The following is a 20328-nucleotide window of genomic DNA, read 5'->3' as shown; positions in this document are numbered from 1 at the left end:
CCAGTTCAAGGAGGACTGAATTTCTTGCTTGATGTCCATATAATTTCCCCGACAATGACTTCACCATCCCTTTACTGGAAGTGGAGTGTAGCTTCTAAAGCTCTTTGCCATAAAAGACACAAAAGTTTCAGTGACGGCTGTGCTGCTGGCACAGGCAGACACAAAGGTCCTTGTATCTGCAGGCTGCTCTCAGGCTGTTGCATGTGTTTTCTGAGGGGTGGGAGGGAATGAGTTGCAACTAATGTGCAATCAAGAACCATCACAATTACAAATGTAAATGAACAGGCAATTGGCACTGACCTTTGTAGATTGTTAGAGGACTAATTAAGGTATGATCAGACACTCTCTTCCAACAGATTGAGATGCTTCTACACAAGCAAATATCTACATACCACCCCAGAGACAGCAATGCTTTTTCCTACATGCTTGCACACAGCAGCGAGTTAAGCACAATGCGGACACATGTCAAACCCTGGCACCTTCTCCGTGCTACAAAGCACTGGAGGACGGAGGGGAACAATGTGACTCCATCTACTTGGTGCACACATCCTGTTTAAGAAAGGTACAGCAAAAGGGCTGAGCTACCTGTTATTGCTCTAACCAACAGATTTATGTAAAGTTAAAGATAAAAATGCTACCAAAAGCTGGAAGAGTTTAGGGAAAGAAAAAAAGAGGTAAAGGACCTTTCAGCACTTCTAGCAAAGCCACAGAGGTCTCCAGGATCAGAAAGTGCAACTGTGGCTGCAGCACTCCCTGCAGCAGGAGGAGGGCAGCTCCTCGCCTTGGCACGCACTGTGCCAGGGCTGCGCCTCGGGAGCAGCGCCAGACCTCCACCTCTCACACACCCCCACCCCTCCGGGCACAGTGGGGCAGTGTGGCTGCAGGAGTGGGGTGAGGTGCGGTGCCGGCACTGAGCCAGCACTGAGATGGAGCTGCTCCTGCCCTGAGCATGGAGCTCTGCAGGAAGGGACACTGCAGAGCCTCAGTGGCACGGGCTGGGCTGGGGTTGGGCATCCTCCTGAGTTTTTGCCAAAGGTGGAAGAGGGTGAGGAATAAAAACGGCTTTAGGAGTCTGCAGAAAGAGCAGAAGGTAACAAAAGGGGACTCACTCTGGAGAAAATGAAAGCCAATATTGTATTTGTAAAGAAAACGGATTCTAAACAAATATAATTAACCAGAAGAGGAGAGAGAATCACAGCAACGATTACCGGGGAGTAATAGCAGGCATCAAAACAAACCAGTGCACTTGTAATGCAGCACACCAGCAAAAAGTCACCGTCCCCGCGGGCCCCGCTGACAGAGATGTGTCACAGATCAGAAAAGCACTTTCTACTCAAGGCGTCTGAAACACAGGAAAGATTTTCTCATGTTATCAGTTATCACAAGAGACTTCTCATCACAGAGCAGCGAGGAAGGTCTGCCTAACCCACAGAAAGGAGGACAAGAAACATGAGAGGGATACAGCAGAGACAGCATCGTGCCGTACAACAGGCAGAACTGTAAAGAGCGCGTGGTGAGCCGAACCACGCCACTGGGCCCCGAGGGCTGCGCAGGGAACCCACGCAGGGAACCCACGCAGGGAACCCATGTGCGGAGCGTGGCGGATGAGTGCAGGTGGATCTCGGACCTGAGACAAAGTGAATGCCTCAGCGGGCCCTGGGATGCGCCTGCCCCTGCCACACAGCACTGCAGCACAGAGCTGTGGGAGAGCACCAGGCAGTGAAATGTGCAACAGCAGCATCTCCCAGCACTGAGAGTCTGAAAGTCTGGAGAACAAAGGAGAGGCTGTCCTGCGTGGAGCAGATCCTTCCGTGCATGGAGAGAGAGCACGGAACGAGGCCACTCTGGGAAGCCGGTGCTGCCTCTGCACGGGGCCGACCCTGTCTGTGAGATTTCTCCTCAGTGATTAATCAAGATTTTTAGTTTTAAAAAAATTAGCTTTTGAAGTGGTTGACAAAACCTTTTCCTTTGTAGCTAGTGAGTTTATGTACTCAATACCTGCAATATTTGATATCTACCAAGATACGACAAACAGAAGGTATCTAAAAATACGGATGTACAAAACGGCTCTATCTGAAAACCAACAAAGCAGTCAGACAGGGATGCGGTGGTGCTCAGGACATCATTTGACACAGTGAAAAACATCTACAGAAAGTAGCCTACACCGATCTGTTACAGTTGCCCAAATGTTTAGACAAACAATACTCCACTACTTAAGACTCTAACCAGAACACACACAGTTCTCCACATCAAAGCTGCATTTAGCCCTGCTGGAACGGAGAAAATCACCTATGAGTATGAAAGGAAGCACGAGCATAACTCCAGGGCCACAACCATACGCCCTACGAGGCAGAGCTATCTGTGACACGGCGGGTACAACAGCGGTCCTGTCATATTCCATCACTTATTATTCATGAACAACAAGCATCATCCCCACCACAGGGAAGGAAAAAAAGAGAATCACTGCGCCTGCCAAGAAGCGCCACAGATGGCCCTAATGCTGCCAGTCAAACAGTGTGCCGCACACGAGCAACAACCCGACAGAAGCAGCACTCACCCGCATCGGCAGCCGGACACTTGCGGATGGTGAAGATCTGTCCCAGGTCCTCCTCTTCTTCAGGGAGACCCTTCTGGAGGCGCTGCAGCTTGCGGAGGCTCTCACTGCGCTGGTGTTTCATGGAGCGCACGTGCTGGATGAGGTTCAGCTTGGCCTTGGTGGAGTAGTTACAGAGCACACAGTGGTAATAGCAGCTTTCACCCTCAACCCCGCTCTCGTGATGCTGAAGGTGCTGTGAAGAACAAAGCAGAGAGATGTGAATTTCCTGCACCATCTCCATTCTCTCTGAGTTAGTCCACTACAACCTGCTAAAAGCCACTCGGGAATTAGGTAAGAAACCACTTTTTCAAAAAGAAACACTAAGATCAGGACTGTTTATTCTCCAGGTACCGCATGCTCTCCGGATTAACAAGCGAGGAAGGCACTGCACGATGAAATGAGCACAGAAGGAAAAAAAAACCCAAAGGCAGGCAGGATCAACTTCAGTGAAAGAAAATACCAGATCCAACATTAACAACTACTTACAACACGCACGTAGCTAACTCCTTCATGTTTAAAGCTGGGGGGCATTCAATTTCACGTCACACAGATACACCCTCATTGGAACCACCGCCCCTCAGCGCACAGCGCTCCGTTCAGCTCCTGTCCCGGGGCGCTGCACACGGCCGGCTGCCCCTCCAGGCGCTGGCACAGGGGAGCACCTGCCACCCCCTGACGCTGTGCTGTCCCAGCCAATACAGGTAATTTGACAGTACACTTTGATCGCTTGGCAAAAATCTATCAATTGCTTAGCAGAGAGATCCACGCTGGGACCGTACTAGAGAAGTGAATGCCTATTCCATACCACAGACCCCAGGGAGGCAGCGATTGTCTCTTACAACCATAGGAAGAGCTCCCTGCCTGCAGGCATGCCGGTGCCCAGCACGGCCGCCCTCGATCAGCTGGGGCAGTGGCCGTCCCCAGAGATTCTGTAATATTCCCCACCCCTGCAGCAAAGGCTCACGGACAGCGTAGGAAGAACATCTACCAAAGGGCATGGGAGGCTCCTGGGTAAAGGCCCCTTGGTGTTTCCAGCACAGACCTCCGTTACAGCTAAGCGGCAATATGTGCCAGCTCTGACCGTCCAACCTCAAGAGCCCATTTTTGGCTTCTATGTCACCCCGTGGAACCTTTCCTCACCACACGCTTCATTCAGGGCACATGAGCTGGGCAACCTGGATATGATCTCAAGGTTTGTCAATCAAAAATATTGTCTACGTGCAGCCAGGACCTTCTGGTAAAAATTCTGACTGGTATTATCTCAGTTACAGCTCAGATAAGATTAAAGACATATTACCCAGCTCTGTGTGCTTAGCTAACACGGAGCAAGGAGAGCCCTCTGAGTCTAGGAATGATTAAAAATAGGATAGGAGCTGATGCTGAGGCTTCTGATTGGGAGTGCAAGAGAAGAGAATAAATGTATTCTAGATCTGGCTAATTAGACTAGCCTCTTTTGGGATCACGATGTATTTAATTAAATTCACTGTAATATTTGAAGAATCCACCAGGGCACTAATCCCACTGGTGCCCTCAGAAGATTTTTTTGCTGTTTTCCCTCATAAGAACTTATTCCTCCCCTTATTTCTATTGTTTGCATGCATTACCCTCTTCCTGAGCCAGAAAAAGAGCAACGGCTTAAGACATGAAAAGCGAAGGTTAGTGAGCCAGCCACCAAAGCCGTGTGACGGGCACGCACAGCCCTGCTCAGCCAGCTCTGCTCTGCTTCCATCCCATTTCTGCAGTAAAACCTCCTCCTGCCCCATCCTCCCACAGGCTGCACTGCCTCTGCTTCCTCCTTCAGCTCAGAAATGCTCTGGGGACACAACCCGTCCTACAAACACCTCAGTTGGGGCCAGAAGGCGTCAAAGAGCTCAGAAGTGGCTCTTCAGCAAGATGGCACAGAAATCCCAAGTAAGCAATCACAGAACCATCTGGTCATGGGTTCAAGGAAGCATCAAGAGCACGTGGCTCTGTGGGAACCAGAAGCACAGCCCAAACTGCTGAAATCCCTGCAGAGTGAAGATGTTACAGCCACCACCACCACCGCAGTGCGATATCTGCCTCTGTGGTTGGCATCTGTCTTGCAGCAGAGGCCAGAATGAGACAGGGCACAAAAGGAAGGAGCTGTGAGTTACTGGAAACGATGGGACACCAGACATTAAGTGCAGTTATTATCCATCATAATGTGAATCTTTCCTGTTATGAGAATCTACCTGTATCACAGAAAACACTGAAAATACTAAACTAGAACTTTCTAAGAAGACAAATCAACTTGAAAATCAAAGGAATACATCATTCCTAGGAAAAGCAACCGACTTCTGTCAGAGAACATTGATTTCTGCAAGTTTGAGCAGGGCGTTCAGCTCCCTCCCTTTCAATGATAGGAAACTTCCAACATCTGGTTCTTCACGCATGGCATGCAAAATATTGATCAGCTTTAGTCAAAGCTCCACTTTAAATCAGAAACAGACAGAGGAACGCTCTGATGGAAACCATACGGCTCACAAGTAACGCTTCCCAGGGGACAGGAGCTGTTCCTGTACGTACACAAACCACAGCACAGCGCCGTACGGCTCACAACACCTTTCCCTGCACACAGATCACACCAAACCTGGCCCATCTTCCACGTGGGGGATGCGTGGATCTGTGTGCAATGCTGTGCTCTCTCACGATGAAGGATATTGTTCAAATATCCCATTTATTTCATTGGCCATCACTGATTCCCCCTGACCTTTACCACGGACCTTGCTCTCTGGAGTACCTATTCCCAATCAGTTACGGAAAGAAAGATTGGCAATTTCCTGCCAACATCAACTACCCACTCATATGCACTGCTGTGAAGACCTGTGTGCAGCGAGAACCAGGACGGTTCCTGCCAGGCAGAACCGCACAGCACGGCACAGTACTAAGCTGTCGGAATGTTGGCATGCAGCAGCACCCAAAACATCTCATTCTGTTTCTCACCTGGGTAGCAGTACCTGGGTTAATTCCACAGCAGAGCCACTCACCAGCTGCCATGCTTGTGCCAGCCAGGATGGCTCCAAACCTGTCCCAAAAAAACACCAGGCCTGTGTTTCAGACCAGGTAAGGAAATACTATAGAACCACTCCACCCTTGCTATGTTTTGGGTTTAGCTTGAAAGAATCAGCACAATTGGAGGATCTGAGCGTGGCAACAGTTTAAATCAGCAGTAGAGAGAGGCAGAGTGCCCATGAGCCGACACACAGCCAGCCCTGCGGGGCTCTGCACAGCACCCAGCACTGCTCAAACGGGAGCACATGGGGGGTTGGCACACACGGATCAGAGCGAGGCCGTGAGCTAAGGAAGCAAAAGCACAGGTGGTGGTACAGGAGGCACTGAGCAGGCACGGAGCAGTGCAGTGTGGGACTGCCCTGCCTCCCCTGCCCCACGCCTGGCTGGGAGCTGGTTTCTGCTAATAAGTAACAGCACAGCCGCGTACACCATATGACTGGAAATGTAACTTTTAAACAAACTAAGAAATGATGCTATACTCCATTTTTCTCTCTCTCCATCTCCACCCCACGTCCCCAAACTGTTTAGTTTACCATCCGTCTTTTCCCCATCCAGCACTGCCGCACCCACCATATTTTTCAATAATCGTGGAATTTAATGAAACAGCTGTATTAATGTCTGGCTGCAGGCAGTGCTGCTCATCCCCATGCCATATATGTGGACTAATTGTTCAGAGATGAGACTTGTTTTAATAAAAACAGAGGACACGGCCACCGTAACACCAGTGATGTGTTCTCCTGCCCAACAACTTCATTGGTGTTTTGGTAGGCAACGTTTACCATTTCATGCAATCTCTAAAAACTTCTGTAAATATTTAAAAGAGAAATCAAAGCTGGGTCTGCTTGAGACCTCTGTGTTAGGTTCCATACAGCACAATGAGCTCAATCCCTGCAGTAACAGCGCTTGTTACAGCGCTCTGTTGCTGGAAGGGATGAAAGGTGTTTCCCAGAATCTATTTGCTATGTTCAGTGGGTCAGACATTGATCTGAACTGCACCCCTAGCTCCCCAAAGAGGTGCAATAATCACTTTGAACCATCCTATGCTTTTGAGCGTAAGATGGGAGCACCACCCTGACCTCCTCCTGTGCACACCACAGTCCCAGGCCAGCACGGCCCTACGGACCCACAGCAGCACGGCAGGGATAGCGTGCAGCATCAAACCACGCCTGGTTCTCTGAAAGCCAATGCCAGCACACAGCTGTGCCCAGGAGGAGCTGCTAGAGGCACATCAGCACGCCCTCAGGAGAGGAGGATGCCAAGGAGCAGACCCTTCCTCAGGGTGAAGACAGACATGGGTAATTCACAGGGCTCGATAGGAAACGTCTCACGCCAGCAGGAGCCGTGCCCAGGATGATGCGCTCCCAGGGAGCTGAAGGTGAGGCTGCAAGTTCTCATGGAGAGGAACCAGACCTGCAGCAGACCTCAGCAGTGTCTGCTGAACCCCCCCGTGCCTCTGATCTGCCACATGAGATAGATCACACATTCCTAGAAGAGAATTTGAATATTTAATGAAAGTCAGGTGGAAGCAGCTGCCTGCTCCCGACTCGTTCCAAGTACTCCATAAAAGTCAGGGCTGCCCATCCGTCTTGCTCTCCTTTCACACCTGCGGGCCTGGCTGGAATTTCCTGCAGCCGCCGGGAGGACACGCAGGCCCTGGAAGGGCTGCAGTGCCGCAACCGCCCAGCCCAGATGTTGTGAAAGGAGGAGAAAATCGATTCTCCATACGGCAGGTTCAAAAGATGAACTTCTGCTCCTCTGTATTCCAACGTCCTGCAGTTGTTTACTGCTTCTGAAGAAGTAATGTTACAAAACCTTTGGCTCCTTGCAGCCTCCCCAACTCCTTGCGTAACAGCCCCCCCCCAGCAGCCTGCCAATGGCCACACGCCTCTGCACTGCAGCTGTGGCAACCTGGACGGCCTCACAGTGAGCACCGCCGCCTGCCCCGAGGGCTCCTCAGTATCATCCAAGCCCCTATAAACACCACCACCAGATGAAGACGCGGAGATTCTGCGCAACCAATCTGGATGTTGATTCGCTTTTTGGTTTCTTTCTTTGTTTTTCTTCTCGGAAGGCTGGAAATGCAGCACTCTCTCCTGCCAAAGAGGCTAACATACTTGATGCAAGGCCCCGAATCGTACAGCAAAGCTTCAGGAGCACTGCTATGAGCCCCGGGTAAGAGCCAGTCCCTACACCTCACCCTCTGAATCCGTATTTTCACATTCAGAAAACAAAAGCCCCTTTCCTCACAGAGGATCCCAGCAGCAGCGCGTAGGGCAGCTTAGCAGAGACCTGGCACTCTTAGGGCAAGGTCAGAGGTGTTGTACGTGGCAGAACAACTGCCAGCATCTCCCAGAGACAGCGGAGCACCTCGCAGGACGGGACCGGAGCCATGCCGTGTCCGGGCAGGGACACAGGCACAAGGCTGGCACCAGCTACCCCAGAACACCGTGGGGTTCCCCCAGCAGCCCCAAGGCAGCAGCACTCTGCGTTTGCTCCACTGGCCCTTGAAGTCTCATTAAAAGCCAAATATCGCTCAGCCTAAAGATGGAGAGCTCAGCATGGATTTTACTGAACGTTAAATCAACCAGCAAGCGTAGCCAGCAAACTCTGTGGCACTTTAACTTTAAATAATGCAATAATTATTGAATTTCCTTTTTATAACCGAAGTGCTGGAATGTAAACAATGGGGCTGTAATTGCAGGAAGGGGGGATCAATAGAGGCAATCGTTTTCAGCCATGTTAATTGTAAATACAATTGCTCCAAGATGTCAGCCTCGTTCTTCTCGCTCCCAGAATCATCCTAACGGATGACAGAGTCCAACTTTCCCATTACAGCTGTTCGTTCCTTTAAGAGGTTCTCAATCAGGTCTGATCAATCTGTCAAGATAATGCATGGAGTAAGTAAGACTCTTCCAAACACAAGCTCCCAATCAATAGTCCGGACCTGCTTAATGAGGAGGGGCTAAAGCCCAGAGGGAGGCACAGCTCCCGCTTCGCTCTCCTCCGGCAGCTAACTTCTTCACAGGGCCCTGCTAAGCCCATCAGCTCTTAACGAGGACATTGTTTATGCGGGCTGTGATGAGCAGATCTCCTCATATTCACAGTCCCCCAGGGTCAGTGGACAAAAAATGACACAGATTAGCAGAAAACAAGAGCCAGGAAAGGTTTAAAGTAACCTCTCCGCCACATGCACAGCTTTTTAATTGTGCAGCAGACTTGAAAGTGCTAATTAATCATTCGTTTGGAGATGCCAAAAGATGAGAATCTGCATAGGACCAGCGGAAGCCTGACAGCTTCACTATGAAATCCCCTGCACACCTGGAGAACGCGTCTGCAGGTCAAGCCGTGCTCACAGCACTGCATGTCAGCCAGAAAGCTGCTGGGAGGAGAGGAGATGTGGAGGGCGCCCGGGTCACAGAGATGCCATTCTGCATCTGTGCTACTTCGTTCTGGTAGTGCACGTATCCCTGTGCACCAGGACAGCGCACCACACGCTCACTAAGCTTGAGAGGGAGAAAAGAGAAAGGTCCATCTGCTGTTCACAGCCATGGAACTTTCTTTCCTCCCACTGTTGCACTACTGGAGCAGTAACCACAACACATCTGCTCTTGGACAGCTGCAACTTTTGAGAATTTTCCAGATCCCCGAAATCTTCACAGCTCTCCCCAGGGAGGCACCAGCATAAGCACTGCTATATGTGGAGATGAGCAGGGGAGTGCACGTATTGATCTCGCTAATTATAGTGATAAAAAACAAAGCACAGCTGAGAGTGCATTTCCTATCAGCTGTTCTGGAAAGTGCTGCCCTCAACCTGTGCTCCTGTTCTGGCCACAGCCCTGCTGCTCCCGGGAGGCTGCACGGGGATTTGCTGCTGCTCACTGCGCCCCTCTGACAGACAAGAACCCCAAAACCATCCTATGAAGTATACTCTGCTACAAACAAGGGAAATGACATGAGCTGAACATCACTTGGTTGTTTCTGCAGAGCAGTGTGGTGGTTTGGAGATGGTGGGGCACCTCTGGAGTTAGCAAGTTACCCATCATCCAAATCAGTGGTGTCTGGCTCCTGGGGAAGTTAGCATTTGGTCATTTCCTACTTTCCACAGAAGCTGTCGTCCCTAGGGCAATATGAGAGAAAAGCTGTACTTTGTTTTTAAAACCAGTGCCTAGAAAGTACTGCATGGAAGTAACGGGATAAAAACAGCAACAAAATGTTCGGCATGACAGAACCCTATCACTAAGGGCAGGCCAGTCTTCTGGTCAGGGCTTTTCTAGCTCCTGGGGACAGCCAAGAGCTGAGGAGCTCCAGAAGCCGCATCCCTCCAGGCCTCGGGAAAAGCAGCAGCAGAACAGCTGAACGTGAAGACAAGGCGTTAACCAAACACAGCCTCAAAGATCCCACTACCAACAGCTCTTCTGTAACATACTTCATACACGTACTTTAAATTAATGACTTCAGGGCAAGTTGTTAAGCTGTGAACAGGCAGGTGAACCAGAGCAGCCTGTGAATATGGAAAAGCACTGGAAAAGGCAAATTACGTAATAAAAAGGGCTGGGAAGAAATCTGAATAGTCAGCAGGATAAAGATCTGTCATCCACATTGCAATTATATGGCTGTTGAGTGATCGAAAAAGGCTTTCTGTAACACAGAACACAAGTGGGACAACCCGAACAGGTGAGGCATTACTTCCTCATGCAGCACCAGGCATGGCCATGCATTACCTTCGGCAGGACGGCATAGGAGGCCCAGAGGAGGCCCTGCAGCACAGCACACACAGCACGGGGCTGGGAGCGCTGCCTCAGAGATGGAACAATTGTCTGAACTCCCTTCTGCATGTGTGGAGACTGCTTTAAGATAGATAAATTAATGCAGGTGAAAATGCCATTTTACACTTTTTGGAAGTGAAACCATTGCTTACATTGAAATGAAGTTATTTGAATGTGGAACTTATGCTTTAACTTCACATGGCGCTTCAGATTTCTAAGCCAATAACCACATCACTCCTGCAGCAGCTCTTGCTCTGATGCTGCTTGCTCCAGTTGTGCACCTGATTTTTCAACAAAAACTCTAAAGTCAATACATTTTCATAGTTCATTACTTCTCTCCTTTGAAGTATAATTAGTTCTAAAAGGAATTCCAGAACAAATCAGAGCCCATACGTTATTCTTGAGAACAAGCTGCAGCTCACACGTCCTCTTTCAGCCCCAGCCCCTCATACAGCAGGTGCACTACAGGTGCACTGTTCTTCCTCTTTGCTTTCAGCACTCCATACTCCTTCCCAGCAGCAGGAATGCTCATTGCTCCCCCCGGAGGAGCTGCACCCCGCAGGGCCCGGCCCTCACCTTCATCACTGACAGCACAGCTCAGAGCACTCCCCCCTCAGAGCTGTGATCCGCCACCCCAACTCCTCTGAGAACTCCATATGTTTTTGCCATCTCAGCTGTGTTTCTCTGAAGGAAAAGGCCACAGAGCACTCAGTGCCCTGCACCGCTGCCCACAGCCAAGGCACAGCGCACCAGGCAGCTGCGAGGGAGCTCGTGCCAAGAGGGACAAGGCCACACTGAATTTGCTCCCTTCATTCTGAGAGCAGCCGGGCCTCAGCATGGAGAAGGAGGGCAGAGATGGGATGGTCCCCAAGGAGTCCTCCACAGCCCTTTCAAGTTGTGGTTCAGCTCCTGCTGCCCACAGTGCATCATGGCTGCTGTGTGCTTGCACTGCTGTGGGGCTGCACGGCGGGGAAGGCGATGCCGGCAGCACGCAATGCTCCTGCAGACCTGCACACAGCAAAGGGACCATTGTAATAATGCTCCAAAAACCATGTGGGAAATCGAACCAGCCACAGAAAACCACACCGAGTTTACATTATTTAATAAAATACTACAGACATAGATCAGCTCCCCTCGTCCAGTATTTATTGTTTCATTTTTCTCTAGAGAAGTTGCAAGCGTTATGATAGACTGAAGATTTCTTTGTTTTCATATAGTTTCTTTATAACTTCCTACAGCAACGTACCACACTGAATCCCAACAGATAACCATACAATAACAACAACAATACACCAGACAATTTTTTAATCCTCGCCATAAATCAAAGAATATCAATACCAAAGAGATGGATGACACGAGCTCCCTTCACGCAGGCCAGCCAGGATGCACGTAGGAACAACAGCCCAAGCTCACCCCTTGCCACCAGTGCTCCCAGAGAAACACTTCGAGAAACACCTCCCACTTTTTTCCAACCAACCGGAGCTCTGCGTGCAACCTGGGCTGGTGAACGCCCGTCCTTCAGCCTCATCACAGCATCCCCAGCACAGCAACACATACCCCTGGATACAGGTCCATCAGCCCTTCCAAAACGCCATCTGCTCAACGCCATGAGGATCATCACCACCTTCTGTTTGATTCCCTTTTTCAGCATCCCACACAGCGTACACCACCTCCTTGCTCAGCACCCCAGTCATGCTGGCCTTACAGATCAGCTCAGGACAGCCCCGGACAACGCGCTGTCTGCACTCTGGGACACACTGAAAGTTGCTACGGTGAAAGGAAAGCTGGACAGTGGCAACACAGTGGTGTAAACTGTGATGGTATAAAGGCACATGCCCAAGGGAAAGTGCACCACGTGAGTACAACAGAATGGAAGCAGGAAGAGGAAACGTATAGTAATTCCCAGGGATTTGAGCTGGGCCTTGAATGTGAAGTGAAAACTGGTAGGGAGAGATAAAACCAGTGAAGCCATCCCAGTAGAACAGCTCTTCTTCTGAGGTATAGCCCGCAGGGCTGGGCACCAAGCTGGGCATCTAAAAACCACAACCTTTGATGCAGTTCCTGTGCTTCTGTATATCCAACACACAAGGATAGGAGCATCATTTGATTTCAGACAAGCACTGTGAAGGTAAGTTCATTAAGTGGCTGTGAAACACACAAACAGAACACAGAGCACCACAGAAATGCCCATGAGAAAATAAATAATTCTTCATTCAGTGAAAGCTTTGGATTGTATTAGACAAAGCCTGGGGCAATGCAATGAAAGAGGAAGATAAAAAGAAACGGAATAATTACTCATTCACAGAATAAGGCAAGATTCCTACTGGAAAAATATGTATGGAAATACTTATAATTAAAAACTACTATAATGCCTGCGCACAAAGGAGGGGCTGAATTAAGGCAGTCTGAAGTATGATATACTCTATGTTGGAAACGGTTGTGAGAACTTCCATGAACTGAATGGACACTACTGTGTCTTAAGAACTGTGTAAATAAATTGAGGCAATTGCTCCATACCCCACACCACCAAGCAATCACTCTGCGAGGAAAGCCCCCAGGGGCTGCTGGCGCCCAGCCTCCCAGCTGCAGCCTCTCCCACATTTAACTGGAAGAGCTCTTCAGCCCTCGAACAGGCAACGGTTCCTACACACATTCTCAGGCCCAGATTCCACAGAAAGGACATGTCAGGGGCCCATAATTCACAGCAGCAGATCTGCTTGGCCTGTGTTACACACACATCCCCAAAGCAGCCTGTGATCTACACGTGGGTTGATTTTGCCACAACAGGCTGTCAGCTTGTAGGATTGCCAGGAACAGAGGTAATATCCTCCCATAACCCCCAGGCACTGGTACAGTAAGCGCAAATGTGGCCTCAGACACCCTGGGAGGTTGGGGCTTGCACAGCCTTGTTTCCTTGCTGCAGACTTTTTCAAGCCCCTTGGTGGAAAACATCAACACAGGTTGTCTGGGTTCTGATCCCTCCATCTGACACCCACGCAAGACATCATCATCCTTAACAGAAGGGCAGAAACTAAACTTGTACAGTGAGGGTGGTGAGGCACTGGAACAGGTTCACTAGTGTTGAGGTTGACACCCCATCCCTGGAGACTTTCAAGGCGAGGCTGGATCAGGCCCTGGGAAACCTGATGTGGCTGGGATATCCCTGTTCATAGCACGGGAGTTGGAATAGATGGCCTTCAGAGGTCCCTTCCAACTCGAAGAATTCTAAATGACCTGCACTTCACTATCAGAAAAATCACAGTGAGTGCGATTGTACAGAGCTGGAGAGCTGCCCGTGGATGCTGATGGGCTCAGCTGCACTCCCAGCACAATCCTCTGAGCACCATGCAAATGGGAAACTGCATCTGAAATAGAAGAGACAACCTGAAATACCTCCTGCCCCCTCCCTTTCTGTCACTCTCCATTGCTAATCACTTTAAGGCCAAGAAAAGCAGTTGCAGCACGCAAGGAGAGCACAGAAAAAATAAGGAGAAATTTCTGTGCCAGAGCATATTTACAGGTTGAGCTGTAAGCTTCCCGAGTTTGTATACAGTGCTTTGTTTTGGTGCAACAGTAACACTGATTTGTGTATTAGAAGTCCTATGTGTATCTAAAGATTAATTCAATTGCCATATACTTCTACAGGGGGACCCAGAGGAGACCAGAATTGCTCTGAATATCAGTTCCAGCCATTCCCTGCAGGAGAGACTACAAAAAAAAAAAAAAAAGGGAAAATACGGATCTTGTGGAAGGCCACTGAAGAATAAGAACAGTGATGACAAATGCCTCTGCTCTTCGGTGCATCCTTTGTTTGAGAGTATCCACATCCACTTGTATTTGCTATATAAAGGTAAAAAAAGCTCCTGGGGAAAGCCTGGTGCATTACTTACTGGTTTTAACAATTCTGGATCTGCAATCCACAATGCCAAGTCTGTGGAGACATACATGGAGTAAATGGTAAATACTACAAAGGCAGCACTGAGCAGCATTAAGAATACTTACTGACTACTGCAATTCAGAAATAAAATGGAAGCAGCAAAACCTTTTGGGGAACAGTGCCCACTCACTGCAGAGAAGTGTAAAGAGATGGTAGATGTCTAAATCCTATTTACTAAATGGCAAGTATAACTGCATTTGCTTTAGTGACCTTAAGATTCTCATTTCTGGTAGCATGTGTAATGAGCTTTTTTGCAAAGTATGTGCTCAGAGCCGGTGCCTGCTATTGAAGAGCGTTTCTTGTCCTGATAATCTACTTGCCCAGCCCAAAGACAGACATTTTAACAGGTCTTCCTGGGCAGTACAGTGGATATACCAGAAAATCCAGGTAAGTAAAAAAAAACCAAACAAACAATAAAAATAGTTTTGTGAGAAGGTATGGCAACAATAAAAGCAGGAGTGCTACTCTGTGGGACCGCAGGAAACATGCACAGCAGACAGCTGCCCGTAACCTGGACCTTGTAACCTGAAATACACCATCTACAAGACTCCAAAATCTTTGTTCTCCCTCCACCTATGGCGAATGCACACTCAAGAACTAGCTCTGGCACCCGGTCTCCCCAAAAGGATGTCCAGCAGTGCACAGGCATCATCATCAGCTCAACTTCTAGGAGTGCAGCTGGTGGTCAAGAGCCAAAACCACTCGGAGCACTCTCTCTCTTCGTGCCTCCTCTGGGCACTGCTCGCTGGTTACTTGACACGCAGCACAAGCAGGAATACCTGCGGCCACCCATGGAAGTAAAACCCCACCATCCCAACACAACACAATTGCATGCAGCCCTACAGAGGTGAGCAGCCTGCAGCAGCAGTGCTGGGAGGGGGGCACACTCAAAGGCAGCAAGTCACACACAGGGCAGGGAGGTGGCGGTCGCCCCACAAAAACTCCCAGCTCTGCACTCCTCTGTACAGGGATCCTCCTTTCCCTGGCACATGCACAAAAAAATAAACAACTCCTCCTCTGAGTCAGGGACAAAATAGAAAGAGAGGCCAATCCAAGAAGTGGCAACCTCCAGAATCGGGAGCTTCCCTGCAGCACCCCTATGGGAGGGGAGGGCAGACAGAGGGCACACGGCCACAGGGAAGTCTGGAGGGACGCAGGGACCAGGCCTACCTGATGGGGCAGTGACACCAGTGTGACCCCAGCAGTAGGCGTTGAGAAGCTGATTGCCCCTCACAAGAGCAGAGCCCCAGCCCGGGGCTGGCAGCATGCAGTAGGGCCCAGCTCCAGCACAGGGGCAGCCCGTGCTGCAGTGCCCCACCAGCCCCAGGGCAGCCACTGCTGCACGTGCCCCGAGCACGGCTGTGCAGCCGCAGAGCCAGCACGCCAGCTGCGAGACAAACACTGTGCTCCTTCCCCACCAAAAAGCCCGAGGCCTCCTGCGTGTACGCTAACCACAAGCCTTTGAGAGGCTCGTGTATTTACAAACCGAGGCATGTTGAAATCAAAGGGGATACCATATGACATAATTCACATTAAAATGTCAATGGGCTGACAATTTATAGAGCTGATCCACCAAAGGTGGGGGAACTAAGACACGGTGATTGTTTATTCCTGCTCAATCCAACAGCAGCTCTACCTTCAAAGGCCGCGAGGCGCTGGCCCCGGCCATGATGCCAACAGCTGGTGCCTGGACAGGCATCGGGGAACGGCGCTAACTACCCATAGGCACCTCCGGCAGCAGGGCACGGGGCTGTAGAAACGCTGCCCACACCACAGGAAGCATCTGCCTCTGTGGCAAGGACAACCTGCTGTCTGAGGGCAGACTCTTTCCTGTGGGTCAGCAGCTGGCAGTGCCTGGCCATGCTGCCCCTACCCACCACAGGGCAGCCCTGACCTGGTCCATGCTATGGCATACACAGTGCTCCAGCCACATCACTGCAGGCATTCACAGACTTTCCACCCCAGGTAGATCTCAAAGCTTTGCCACATCCCACACGTGGTGCTGCACCGTGAGATGCAGCACCTGGGACACCCTGCCTGGCTTGGCCCCTCCTGCAGGGCTGCTGGTGACACAGCTGGCAGCCTGCAACAGCGTGGAGGGAAGGCACGAGAGAAATATGCACTTGTGGGAAGAATGTTACCTGAATAAACCACAGCCAATAAATTTTCTATAAATGCTGGCTAATGCCGTCCCTTTGAGAGCAATGGGAAGGGACTGCGCGGGCTCCAGAGCCCTCCGCACAGACTTGCTGTCTGTACATAAACAGTAACACCTCATTCTCTCTTCTACCTCATTAACTGAAACACATTAAAACAAGTGTGCACTGGGAGCAGAAAATGAGACTGTTAAACCAAGCTGATATAATCCTCATCAGCTGTGGGAAATGAGAACACATCCATTACACTGAATCAAGTATGCCAACTGTGATTTACCGATAATGTTAAGACCCTGAGAAAGATGCTCTTTCCCTGGACTGCACCTCTGCTGCTTCTTTCACACACACTGTTCTATCCGGTGTCCTTGGGACCATGTCACCTGTTGTACCCAAAGCAGAGTCAGTGTGTTCTGACTCCAGCAGCCATACTTTGAGAGCAATGCTGTGGGCCTTTGACCCGCACTGCAGACAGCTCTGCATGGCTTCTGTTCCCAGAAGACATTCTCACTAAGCTGTATAAAAGCAGAATAAAACGCTGAACTAGAAGGGCACGCACCCAGAAACATCCCAGAAAATGGGATATTTAAGGATCAGAGTCTCAAATTGGGATGTTCAGATGCAGCATGGCAGCATTTAACAACAGCATCAGTTACCTAGGGTTAAATACACAGCCTAAGCCTTCACTCCCAGCCTCGATGATACCAGCCTTCAGAACAGCGCTAGGGACACAGAACACTGCAGCGTACGAAGTCACCACCAGCACTGCGTTGTTCCCAAAGCCCCGAATTCTCCAGTTCCGTACCAAACACAGCAGATCGAACCTCAGACTGAGCCCCAAAGAGGTGACAGGAGCTGTCACAGAGACCACTGACCTTCAGCTCCGCATGAGGATAACAAAGCATGCCCTCCTCCTGGTGGGGAACCCTCGGACACATCCACTGCCTGGACGAGAAGCGACTTGCTCAAGATGTCAGAGAAATGTTCCTGCGTTCATTTTTTCTTACCCCGGGGAGACACAGTAAGGGAACCTGCCCGATGGCACAGGAGCTGCTGGCTGGAACCAGACCGACTGCATTTCACATCAGACAGACAGCAGCTTCAGGCGCTGCAGGAGCGCATTGGATTTGAACTGCTGACCTTAAAGGAGAGGCTCAGGTTTCCAAATTCTGTTCTCCTCGAGCCAAAGTGCACTCCTGGAGTACCGGGCAGGGTCTCCTCTCCCAACATCTCCACCTCTCTTCAGTACTTCCACAGCAAGAATGTAAACAATCTAACACTCGCCACTGCTGTATCAGACGTTTCAAACCAACAGGACGCACCAAGAGGTGTTTCTCTGTGCGCAGTTTGTTTTGAGCAAAGTCTAGACTGAACTCCAGGGCTTCACCTCTTGATACAAACCTTGTGAAACTAACAACACACACCGGGGTCTCAAACAGCAGTTTCCAACAGCCTGTGCAGGCACTCTGAACAGCGTCCATGAAGTCTGTTTAACCAGCATGATGTGTGCAACAGAATCACAAAGAAACAGGCATTTAAAGTGACATCTGTTGGATTAATTAGCTGTGTAATTAGCCTCCCCTCTGTGGAAATAGGCTTTGTTACTGCTGCCTGAAACTTCCCCAGGTGATTTTCTTTGTAACTATCGTTCTCCAAGCATGAGAAAGCGGAGTGGGTGGGACAGGGCTGTAATGCATATTCAGGAAAAGAGGCGGAAATAAAGTCCGGAGGCCATTACGCAGCTGAAGAGAAGCGACAGCAGGTCAGGGGACCCGAACTGCCACACAAAGTACTGAAATCCAAACAGACCACGTGCATCAATCTTTGCCAGCTCTGTAACCCCAGGATGAAAGGAATGGATAAAACACAAATTTTTTACATTCTCTCAAATTAGATCAGAGCATCCTGGCCTCCGCCTCAGCTCTCTGCCCTTCCCACCTCCCCTGCCTGAGATCTGACTCCCAGCAAACTGCACAATGACAGCACCCTGCTCTGCAGGGCACAGACACTGTGCATGGGGCAGTGAGGCAACCAGGATCCTGGGATTAACTGCACTTCATGGGTGATTCAAATGGCCAAATAAAGGGACCTTCTTAGAAACCCATGTCCCTATTTTAACTGCAGAGCAAGAGAGGGATGGAAGGGATCAAGGCACGCATTTTTAGTGTCAGGACAAAAGCAGCGTAACAGCTGAGGTGTAAGACAACTCCTACATAAATCAAGCCAGTACTGAAGCAAATATTTTTACTGCAAATTGATTCCAGCAGCCTTACCATATTGTGCCACAACATCCAGACTGTTAATTCCTTGCAGCTTGAGGCAACGGGAAGGATTCAAAGTGCAGTCAAGGGAAGGAGTGCTGGAGAATTTTGATACAAAGCTGCAAAAAAAAAAATCAACCGACTCCAACGCCTGCTTGTTATCTTTACTGTGCACAGACGTGCTAAGTGCCCCCCAGAGCCACATGGGACAGAGTCTACTCCTCACCATGGATCACCAACGCACTGCCTTGCCACATCTGGGCACAGACACCTGCAAACGTGCCAAAGACAGCAAGGGACAAAACAACTCAGCTGAGGTTTTAAATAAGCATTCACATATGAGATGGCGGCAGCATTTTGGCATTGCTGTCCCTCCCCAGGCACTGCCCGGCCCACGCAGCCACACGTCAGCACCAAGCCTGTCTTCTGTGGCTTGGCAGAGAGGCAACGTAACCTGGAGACAGGTATCTTCCAACAGCTGCAGAACTGCTTACCAGAGCTCATCCAACTGCACCTGAAGGCACAGCTTTCAGAGAACCTGTTGCACAAGTGCAACTTATTGCCCAATTTAAATTGCAGAACTTGACAGCACACAGTGCAGCCCAAGACCAGAGGTTTTAACGACTGGCAGGTATAAGAAAACAAAGCACTACAATAATGAGTTATGTATCATGCACACATTGCTTATTTAATCAATTTCCTAGGAGACTGCAAAGCTAGAACCTCCCATGCTACTTTCACAGTAGTTTTTAGAAGTTCAGCTGTTAGGAAATTTTATTCAGAAATAGCTCAGTTATCTAGGAGGGGAGAAGGCAGTGCTCCTTGTAACCTGGCAGCACTAGCACAGCCCAACAGAAACGAGGAGTCCTTTCCTTGTCACACTGAACAGGTTGGGGAAGCACCCGATGGCATCCTTCCCAGCTCGCCCATCAACCCACTGTGAGAAATGAACGTTACCAGACATCCATTATTTCATGGAGCATGCCAGCAGAGCCTGCAGCTGCGTTCAGTCACCTGGCGGGGGCTGCTGCCCAGCACACTGAAAGCCTGGTGCCCACAGCAGAAACCCGCTGTCCAGGTAGGACCATGGGACCAAAGGCACTCTGCACTGAATGCAGATTCGCAGCAGACACCACTAAGCATGAGCTTACAGCCTGACAGTGCCACTCTGCTGCCAACTGCAGCCTGAAACAAAGACCTCCTCCACCTATTTGCATCAGCCCTCCAACCCAGGCTGTTCTAGTCCCACCCGCTGGTCCACAGGAACAACAAACTCCTGACCTACAGCTTCATTACTTGCCACACAAACCTCCCATCAGCTCTTCTGCCTGAAGCTCCCCTTTATAGTGCTACAGCTGCAGGCAGGAAGGTAAGTGGGTACACATTTCTGCATCAGCCTGCGCTCACAGTGGCTGACTGAAAAACAAAGCACAGGTCTTTGGGATCCTAACTGGAGTCTCTGACACAGGTTCACTCTCCACACTCTCCTCTGCAGAGGAGCAACTTCCCACAGCGGTACAGGAGGGACCCACACCCCTGACTTCATTACAGCCTTCAAATATTTAAACGGAGACTATAAACA

The 20328-nt window shown here is 50.0% G+C and overlaps 1 protein-coding gene across 6 annotated transcripts in view; it reads right to left on the bottom strand.

Moving 5' to 3' along the window:
- ZFHX3 (zinc finger homeobox 3) overlaps nucleotides 1-20328 on the bottom strand; it is a 511657-nt gene that overhangs the window by 64752 nt on the left and 426577 nt on the right. For all 6 annotated transcript variants that reach the window (XM_040707006.2, XM_046899383.1, XM_046899384.1 and 3 more), the window contains one exon: nucleotides 2558-2789. In XM_040707006.2, the coding sequence (XP_040562940.1) occupies nucleotides 2558-2789 (232 nt within the window). The remainder of the gene's footprint in view (nucleotides 1-2557; nucleotides 2790-20328) is intronic.

The sequence above is a fragment of the Gallus gallus genome, chromosome 11 (genome assembly GCF_016699485.2).
Source record: "Gallus gallus isolate bGalGal1 chromosome 11, bGalGal1.mat.broiler.GRCg7b, whole genome shotgun sequence".
Classification (NCBI taxonomy): domain Eukaryota; kingdom Metazoa; phylum Chordata; class Aves; order Galliformes; family Phasianidae; genus Gallus; species Gallus gallus.
Note: the sequence above shows the minus strand (reverse complement) of the source record. Positions and strands in the feature narration are given on the sequence as shown.